Raw genomic sequence first — 9,947 nt, 5'->3', positions numbered from 1 at the left:
GAGGTTATCATGTCTTGGGGGGTATGATCTTTGACCCTCGAACTTTTACACATCATTATTCACGATTCATTCATGATTATCCATAGTCATGGTAACATACACAGGAATTGAGAATATTTGATTCGTATTTACAATAGGCAGAATGTACCACAGACTCAGAGCTGATTTGTGAAGGAGCTGAAGGCACAACTGAAGAACCAGAATAGTCTCTGCACACTTCCAATCAGATCCACATTTCTTTAATTGTGGGTCAGCTTTCGGTCACTCGACCTTCATCAGAGCCTACCGGTAAAAAGCCACAAGGTGAATCTGGGGTAATGGCAGACACCTGTGATCATCTAAAGTACCCAGAAAGGGCCACTAGATGTCATCAGATAGAAAAACAGTGACATTCCTATATTCTTCACATTTAAGAATCATGTGGTCTCTTGAACATCCCCACTGCAGTCTTCCCCAGCATCAGGAAACTAGAAAAAAAAAAGAGAGGAACATTTTGTTCTGGGATTAGTGGAAGAACAGTCAGCTCATTTACAAACATTGAAATGTCTGTCATGGTGGGGGTGTTCCCAGTCCCTCTACCTGTCTGTCATGGTGGGGGTGTTCCCAGTCCCTCTACCTGTCTGTCATGGTGGGGGTGTTCCCAGTCCCTCTACCTGTCTGTCATGGTGGGGGTGTTCCCAGTCCCTCTACCTGTCTAGCATGGTGGGGGTGTTCCCAGTCCCTCTACCTGTCTAGCATGGTGGGGGTGTTACCAGTCCCTCTACCGGTCTACCATGGTGGGGGTGTTACCAGTCCCTCTACCGGTCTACCATGGTGGGGGTGTTACCAGTCCCTCTACCTGTCTACCATGGTGGGGGTGTTACCAGTCCCTCTACCGGTCTACCATGGCGGGGGTGTTACCAGTCCCTCTACCTGTCTACCATGGTGGGGGTGTTACCAGTCCCTCTACCTGTCTACTATGGTGGGGGTGTTACCAGTCCCTCTACCTGTCTACCATGGTGGGGGTGTTCCCAGTCCCTCTACCTGTCTACCATGGTGGGGGTGTTCCCAGTCCCTCTACCTGTCTACCATGGTGGGGGTGTTCCCAGTCCCTCTACCATGGTGGGGGTGTTACCAGTCCCTCTACCTGTCATAGTGTCCCATTCCACCAGGGGTGCCAAATCTATTTTATCCACAGAGGGCCAGTGTGGGTAGAGGTTTGTGTTCCAACAAAAGCATTAACAGGCCTAATTCAATGCTAAACCAACTCTCTCTGGCCTAAACATCAGACTGTTAACATGGTTACTCCATGGATTTTCAGTCTGACCGAAGTCGCCATAAAGAACGACGCCAATATTCTCTACAGAATGTGGAATACAATGATATGTACCGGGTGTACATGCTGTAGGTCCTTCTGATGACAGGAGGTGGAGATAAGGTATCCACATTAGTGTTGTTTGCCTACCTTTTTGCACTCGCAGGTAGGTTCTGTTGCTTGTATTTTCAATCTCTTGATGTGATGCACAATATGTAAACAATAGCCGAATGTAACCAAAGCACGTTTCATCGCAATCATCCGGAATTGTTTGCCTTTCGGTCTGTGGTTAGATTAGTCTCAGCCATATTGTGCAAGTGTTTGTCACATGCGAATTGCATCAGTATTGAAAATAAAAAAACGGAAATAAAAACCGATGAACAGACCAGCATACTGAAGGTCGGGTTGATAGCATTTCCCTGTGGATATTTTGTATCAGATTACCTCCGACATAGGGGTAAAATCAGGACAACAGGTCAAGTAAGTTGAAGTTAAGTTTGTTCAACATTCTGACTTATAATGGGACTGTTTGGGAATGCTGAGCCTACATGTTAGAGACGAGTGTGTAAGTATTTCCCTCTCAGATTCTGAAAAAAGGGGTTTAGCTATTCCAAGGTTTAGTAACAGAAGCCTTAAATGAGACATGATGTCCCATCCACAGTACCTTGCTATTGTCATCAGACCAGCTGGCATGAACTTCCAGGAATTTAGAAACCTCATTCCCATGACAATGGCCAGTGTTCCTGAGGTACCTAATTTACACAACGAGAAGACATGTTACTGTAGTGTAGCTGTTCGAAACACTCACTAACATCAACTAGCCTACGCGTAAGGTCATGTTATTGATAACAAGGCATAGTTTGGCTCACTCACCGAGAGAAAGCCTGACATCTTTAGGATTCTGAGACATCAGGTAGGCACCAAGTCCAGCTAGGAACCCAAAGAAAAGTCCCGCAACCAGTGAAGTTACACTTCCTGGTACGGGAACCAATCACAGAGCATATTGAAGAATAATTACTTACATGCAAAATTCTATCAATATTTCTTGACAGCTGACTTTAAAATAAATACTTGGTAAAGTCAACAAACATTTGCGAAGTGTGTAATCATCCTTACCTGCTTTTACATAACCCATGATTCCTCCTGCCGAGACCAATGCAGCATAGCTATAACCGATCCAATCTTGAGACATTGTCACGTCTTGTCTAAAACTAATATGGAAAAGTATTGTCAAAACTCACGGTAAATCTTAATCTGAGACAATTCGACTACAATATAACATTTCAGTGCCACAAATCGAATTACGCTGTTCAAGTCCCGGAAGTGTTATGGATTTCAAAATAAAAGTGCCAACACTTCTTCTCTGAAACGTTATGGCATACCAAAACTATTGTTGTATTGCCGCCACAAACTGCTCCATTACGGAGAAAGGAAAAAAAAACATTAATCCACAAGTATTATTAAAAAAAACGTAATAAACATCCCACTCCTCGTGTCATTCAAAAACTCCACGTTATGGCTCAGGGGCCTGCGAGGGTAGGATCGCACCAGACAGAACTAGGATGTTAAAGTCTTGTAATTTATGTCAACATTTCTATACTTCACTTCCCCCAATTGAGCAGTGTCCGTTTACCACCACTGCTATAAAAGTAACAGATTTCTCCCTCTTCACATGAAGAATGTCTGTGTCCGGCTGGTGATAGGAACTCTCCGCAGGTTGCGGTGTATGCTTAGCCTCTAGCATGATGAAACATCTTGAGCTACTCGTTCTTTCTACCCGTTAAACAGCCTCCGCACAGGAGTTTCTTAACAGCCCAGATTTTGGCAATCTCGGTCTCTTTCATCCTCCTGGTACATTTATCTGATTTCGTTTCATGATCTCCACCACAGTTATAACATTTTCCTCCTTGTTAAATTCTCTTCTGCTAAACAATCTCCTTCATAATGATTTTTCCCACATCTCGGCTTCTCCGGTCTGCATACACTTGACACATGCTCCACACATTGTACAGCTGGTAGCCTGTATTGCCAAAGGTCTGGGAATAAACGCGCTGACAGGGTAGTTGACATATCCTATCTACACTCGGATAGTGAGGAAACTTCCAAAACACAAGAAACGACGATAACTCTTCTAGTTCTTGTCATTTACCATGGGATTCACTCCTCGTGCGTCGACCACTCCATACATTTTCTTCAGTAGAGCAACGTTGAATTCTTCCGCTACTGCAGAAATGACTAATTTGACAGGTGCGCTGCATCGTAAATCAAAGCACTAAACATCCTATCCATCAGTTTGCGTGAGATTCAACACACATTTCTTCTGATCAACAGATACATTACAAAAATAATCTAAACAAGTTCACTTCTCGTGATTTTCACATATTTAACTTTCCCATAGAGGAAGAGGAGAAGCGAAAGGTTATATAAGCATGTGCCCAAAACAGGTGGTGTATTTTAATCTCACCGAGCGAGGAGTTTTTGTATGGACGTCAATGAGTGTCGAATTTGGTTAACAAAAACTATGTATGGTTTATTTGCAACGTGTGATTTATTTGATCGAGTAGAAGTTTCGTACTGCTTAAGTTGTTACAAGTTTACTGATATAAGTAGCGCCAAACGAGAACGCAACAAAATATAGTCACTCTTAATGATTATGTGCGTCAAGGCATTATTCCACCGGGACTAAATTACCATCATTGGGACAGAGCACAGATGATTTCTGGGAGCGCTGGTGTGCCATCCTGAACAAATGCTCTACTGATTTTCATGACATTAATTGTTGACCAGTTGAGAAAGGATTTTATTGAAATGGATAACACGATTGACGAGAAACGCACAGCTCTACAAGGAGCTGTTAATGATGATGGCATATTCAATGAACTGATGAAAACTAACCAAGCGCTCCGGGACAAGTTGTCTACAGAAATGAAGGAGCTTCAAATCAAGAAGTTCAAAAGAGACAAAAAAGACAAAGCCGAGGACAAAGTCTACTTCTGGAGAAACCCTGACAAGATGTCCTGCTCCTCCTCTCCATGACAGACGCAGGAGTGAGGCCGCTTCCTTCTATCCACCGCCGTCTGACCAACGCTCTACAACCAGCGTCTCATCCGTTTCCAGGGCAATTTTTTTTATCCAACGAGAGACTGGGCCTAACGAAGCGCGGGGGTGGCCGCGGTCACGCGTACCGATGAGATGTCGCACCCGACGGGGTAAGAAGAAACTACTATCAGAGGCAGAGGAGACCGATCACTCGGTCCCAGAACCCGCGGGACTGAGTGTTTTTAATTTATCAAGCAAGATATTGAGCCCTGCCCATATCTCCTTGCTTAATAAAGGGTTATCTTTTGTGCCTACAACTCAGTGCAATGATTTAGATGTTAATAAGGTAAACATGTTTAAGGTTTTTAGAAACATCCGTTTAAGGGAATACTTTAGCTCCCCTAATTGGGATGTTTCTACTGAACATGTAGGCTGCTCACCTGTACATATTTTGTACCTCCAGCCAATCACAATCACTCTATTGAGACATATTGCAGACTTGTTGAAAAAGATGTTGCCCATCTCCTTAAAAACAAACAGGAGTCCAAATCTTTCCATCATTTACCAAAGAATGAAAAACAAGCTTTTGATTTACAATCCGATAGGTCAGTCCTTACCTGCTCTGCTGATAAGGGTGGGTCGGTTGTACAGTCCGATAGGTCAGTCCTTACCTGCTCTGCTGATAAGGGTGGGTCGGTTGTACAGTCCGATAGGTCAGTCCTTACCTGCTCTGCTGATAAGGGTGGGTCGGTTGTACAGTCCGATAGGTCAGTCCTTACCTGCTCTGCTGATAAGGGTGGGTCGGTTGTACAGTCCGATAGGTCAGTCCTTACCCGCCCTGCTGATAAGGGTGGGTCGGTTGTACAGTCCGATAGGTCAGTCCTTACCTGCTCTGCTGATAAGGGTGGGTCGGTTGTACAGTCCGATAGGTCAGTCCTTACCCGCCCTGCTGATAAGGGTGGGTCGGTTGTACAGTCCGATAGGTCAGTCCTTACCCGCCCTGCTGATAAGGGTGGGTCGGTTGTACAATCCGATAGGTCAGTCCTTACCTGCTCTGCTGATAAGGGTGGGTCGGTTGTACAACCTGATAGGTCAGTCCTTACCCGCCCTGCTGATAAGGGTGGGTCGGTTGTACAGTCCGATAGGTCAGTCCTTACCTGCTCTGCTGATAAAGGTGGGTCGGTTGTACAACCTGATAGGTCAGTCCTTACCTGCTCTGCTGATAAGGTTGGGTCGGTTGTACTCTTGGATAGGACAGTTTATCTAAATGAGGGTCATAGACAACACCTTTTACAAGAAACTCAGAAGTGACCCCACTTCCCAATTTCAGAACACTGTCTATACGGTCTTAGATGGCTATTTAAGTTCTGGTCAAATCACCAAAAAATAACACTACTTTTTGTCTATTCAACAACATAAAATGACCACTTTGCCGAAATTACACAAGAATGTTACAAAACCCCCAGGGCACCCTATTGTAGCGGGCATTGGTGCAGTAACGGCCCCTCTATCATTGGTGCAGTAACGGCCCCTCTATCATTGGTGCAGTAACACCCCTCTATCATTGGTGCAGTAACAGGCCCCTTTATCATTGGTGCAGTAACGGCCCCTCTATCATTGGTGCAGTAACGCCCCTCTATCATTGGTGCAGTAATACCCCTCTATCATTGGTGCAGTAACGCCCCTCTATCATTGGTGCAGTAACGGCTCCCCTCCTAAAGGACACCAGCAGTATGGTCTCAGAACAGCTCCCCTCCTAAAGGACACCAGCAGTATGGTCTCAGAACAGCTCCCCTCCTTTGTAAAGGACACCAGCAGTATGGTCTCAGACCAGCTCACCTCCTTTGTAAAGGACACCAGCAGTATGGTCTCAGAACAGCTCCCCTCCTAAAGGACACCAGCAGTATGGTCTCAGACCAGCTCCCCTCCTTTGCAAAGGACACCAGCAGTATGGTCTCAGACCAGCTCCCCTCCTAAAGGACACCAGCAGTCTGGTCTCAGAACAGCTCCCCTCCTAAAGGACACCAGGAGTATGATCTCAGAACAGCTCCCCTCCTAAAGGACACCAGCAGTCTGGTCTCAGAACAGCTCCCCTCCTTTGTAAAGAACACCAGCAGTCTGGTCTCAGAACAGCTCCCCTCCTAAAGGACACCAGGAGTATGATCTCAGAACAGCTCCCCTCCTAAAGGACACCAGCAGTATGGTCTCAGAACAGCTCCCCTCCTAAAGGACACCAGCAGTATCGTCTCAGAACAGCTCCCCTCCTAAAGGACACCAGCAGTATGATCTCAGAACAGCTCCCCTCCTAAAGGACACCAGCAGTATGGTCTCAGAACAGCTCCCCTCCTAAAGGACACCAGGAGTATGGTCTCAGAACAGCTCCCCTCCTTTGTAAAGGACACCAGCAGTATGGTCTCAGACCAGCTCACCTCCTTTGTAAAGGACACCAGCAGTCTGGTCTCAGAACAGCTCCCCTCCTTTGTAAATGACACCAGCAGTATGGTCTCAGAACAGCTCCCCTCCTAAAGGACACCAGCAGTATGGTCTCAGAACAGTTCCCCTCCTTTGTAAAGGACACCAGCAGTATGGTATCAGAACAGCTCCCCTCCTAAAGGACACCAGCAGTATGGTCTCAGAACAGAGATGAGATGTTTAACCGGGTACTGATGAGGGCCAATGAGATGTCTTACCAGGTACTGATGAGGAGCAATGAGATGTCTAACCAGGTACTGATGAGGGGCAATGAGATGTCTAACCAGGTACTGATGAGGGGCAATGAGATGTTTAACCAGGTACTGATGAGGAGCAATGAGATGTCTAACCAGGTACTGATGGGGGGCAATGAGATGTCTAACCAGGTACTGATGAGGGGCAATGAGATGTCTAACCAGGTACTGATGAGGAGCAATGAGATGTCTAACCAGGTACTGATGGGGGGGCAATGAGATGTCTAACCAGGTACTGATGAGGAGCAATGAGATGTCTAACCAGGTACTGATGGGGGGCAATGAGATGTCTAACCAGGTACTGATGAGGAGCAATGATATGTCTAACCAGGTACTGATGAGGGGCAATGAGATGTCTAACCAGGTACTGATGAGGGGCAATGAGATGTTTAACCAGGTACTGAAAAGGGGCAATGAGATGTCTAACCAGGTACTGATGAGGGGCAATGAGATGTCTAACCAGGTACTGATGAGGGGCAATGAGATGTCTAACCAGGTACTGATGAGGGGCAATGAGATGTCTAACCAGGTACTGATGAGGGGCAATGAGATGTCTAACCAGGTACTGATGAGGAGCAATGAGATGTCTAACCAGGTACTGATGGGGGGCAATGAGATGTCTAACCAGGTACTGATGGGGGGCAATGAGATGTTTAACCAGGTACTGAAAAGGGGCAATGAGATGTCTAACTGGGTACTGATGAGGGGCAATGAGAAGTTGAACCAGGTACTGATGAGGGGCAATGAGATGTTGAACCAGGTACTGATGAGGGGCAATGAGATGTTTAACCAGGTACTGATGAGGGGCAATGAGATGTCTAACCAGGTACTGAAGAAGGGCAATGAGATGTTTAACCAGGTACTGAAGAGGGGCAATGAGATGTCTAACCGGGCACACATGGGGGGAATCCACATAACTTATGAATGTCTATTTCGCTCTCATCACATCCACATTTGACTATGGATGTATGGTCTATGGATGTATGGTCTGTGGATGTATGGCCTGTGGATGTATGGCCTGTGGATGTATGGCCTGTGGATGTATGGCCTGTGGATGTATGGCCTGTGGATGTATGGTCTGTGGATGTATGGCCTGTGGATGTATGGCCTGTGGATGTATGGTCTATGGATGTATGGTCTATGGATGTATGGTCTGTGGATGTATGGTCTATGGATGTATGGTCTATGGATGTATGGCCTGTGGATGTATGGTCTATGGATGTATGGTCTATGGATGTATGGTCTATGGATGTATGGTCTGTGGATGTATGGCCTGTGGATGTATTGTCTATGGATGTATGGTCTGTGGATGTATGGTCTATGGATGTATGGTCTGTGGATGTATGGCCTGTGGATGTATGGCCTGTGGATGTATGGCCTGTGGATGTATGGTCTATGGATGCATGGCGCATGGCCTATGGGTGTATGGTCCATGGTCTACCTTTGGTGCAACCCTAGCTCGACACCACCAAAATCTAATACACCTCCATAGTCTGACTCTAGCCTGGTAGTGCAGAATCTAATACACCTCCATAGTCTCAGACTCTAGCCTGGTAGTACAGAATCTAATACACCTCCATAGTCTCAGACTCTAGCCTGGTAGTACAGAATCTAATACACCTCCATAGTCTCATCAGACTCTAGCCTGGTAGTACAGAATCTAATACACCTCCATAGTCTCATCAGACCCTAGCCTGGTAGTACAGAATCTAATATACCTCCATAGTCTCATCAGACTCTAGCCTGGTAGTGCAGAATCTAATACACCTCCATAGTCTCATCAGACTCTAGCCTGGTAGTACAGAATCTAATACACCTCCATAGTCTCATCAGACTCTAGCCTGGTAGTACAGAATCTAATACACCTCCATAGTCTCAGACTCTAGCCTGGTAGTACAGAATCTAATACACCTCCATAGTCTCAGACTCTAGCCTGGTAGTACAGAATCTAATACACCTCCATAGTCTCATCAGACTCTAGCCTGGTAGTACAGAATCTAATACACCTCCATAGTCTCATCAGACTCTAGCCTGGTAGTACAGAATCTAATATACCTCCTTAGCCTCAGACTCCACCTCAGTAGGTAGGTGGCAGTAATTTACCTGATACTAGTACGCACACCGCCATAAATGCCCAACAGAGAATAATATTATATTTCAACCCAAACCAGCATGGACTACTGGAGAATTACATTATTGACTGTTGAGTGTGGTGGCCAAGGTATTTATCATCTACATTTAGATCGTTTGATTGTTGTGCATACAAGTGCTCTTCCCTGATTTGCTAATTTGCTAATTTGCTAGTTTGCTCATTTGCTAGTTTGCTCATTTGTTTACCCTTTATTTACCATGTGCATCTGTTTTATATTAACATCGTGTTTCTGTTTGTATCCAGACATCTTGTTTTATAGTAACATCGTGTTTCTGTTTGTATCCAGACATCTTGTTTTATAGTAACATCGTGTTTCTGTTTGTATCCAGACATCTTGTTTTATAGTAACATCGTGTTTCTGTTTGTATCCAGACATCTTGTTTTATAGTAACATCGTGTTTCTGTTTGTATCCAGACATCTTGTTTTATAGTAACATCGTGTTTCTGTTTGTATCCAGACATCTTGTTTTATAGTAACATCGTGTTTCTGTTTGTATCCAGACATCTTGTTTTATAGTAACATCGTGTTTCTGTTTGTATCCAGACATCTTGTTTTATAGTAACATCGTGTTTCTGTTTGTATCCAGACATCTTGTTTTATAGTAACATCGTGTTTCTGTTTGTATCCAGACATCTCCATCTTTCATCACCTGTCAGTTTTGACATTTGAAGCCTACAAAAGATCAACAAATCTTTTTCTATACTGAATCAAAACATAAAAACGCAACGTGTAAAG

The 9,947-nt window shown here is 44.9% G+C and overlaps 1 protein-coding gene across 2 annotated transcripts; it reads right to left on the bottom strand.

Moving 5' to 3' along the window:
* Positions 1-217: 217 nt before the first annotated feature.
* LOC109883839 (transmembrane protein 14C) lies at positions 218-3,740 on the bottom strand. Of its 2 annotated transcripts, XM_020475862.2 has the most exons (5): positions 3,444-3,740; positions 2,411-2,505; positions 2,168-2,269; positions 1,959-2,046; positions 218-467 (listed from the first exon to the last, which is right to left on the bottom strand). In XM_020475862.2, exons 2-5 carry the CDS (start codon positions 2,484-2,486, stop codon positions 410-412), a joined length of 324 nt encoding a protein of 107 aa, XP_020331451.1. In that variant the 5' UTR covers positions 2,487-2,505; positions 3,444-3,740; the 3' UTR covers positions 218-409. The 2 variants fall into 2 exon arrangements, with proteins under 2 accessions (XP_020331451.1, XP_020331450.1); XM_020475861.2 differs by lacking the exon at positions 3,444-3,740 and having other exon boundaries at positions 2,411-3,367.
* Positions 3,741-9,947: the final 6,207 nt, after the last annotated feature.

This window comes from Oncorhynchus kisutch, linkage group LG30 (genome assembly GCF_002021735.2).
Source record: "Oncorhynchus kisutch isolate 150728-3 linkage group LG30, Okis_V2, whole genome shotgun sequence".
In the NCBI taxonomy this organism is placed as follows: domain Eukaryota; kingdom Metazoa; phylum Chordata; class Actinopteri; order Salmoniformes; family Salmonidae; genus Oncorhynchus; species Oncorhynchus kisutch.
This window is presented reverse-complemented; position numbering and strand designations above follow the sequence as displayed.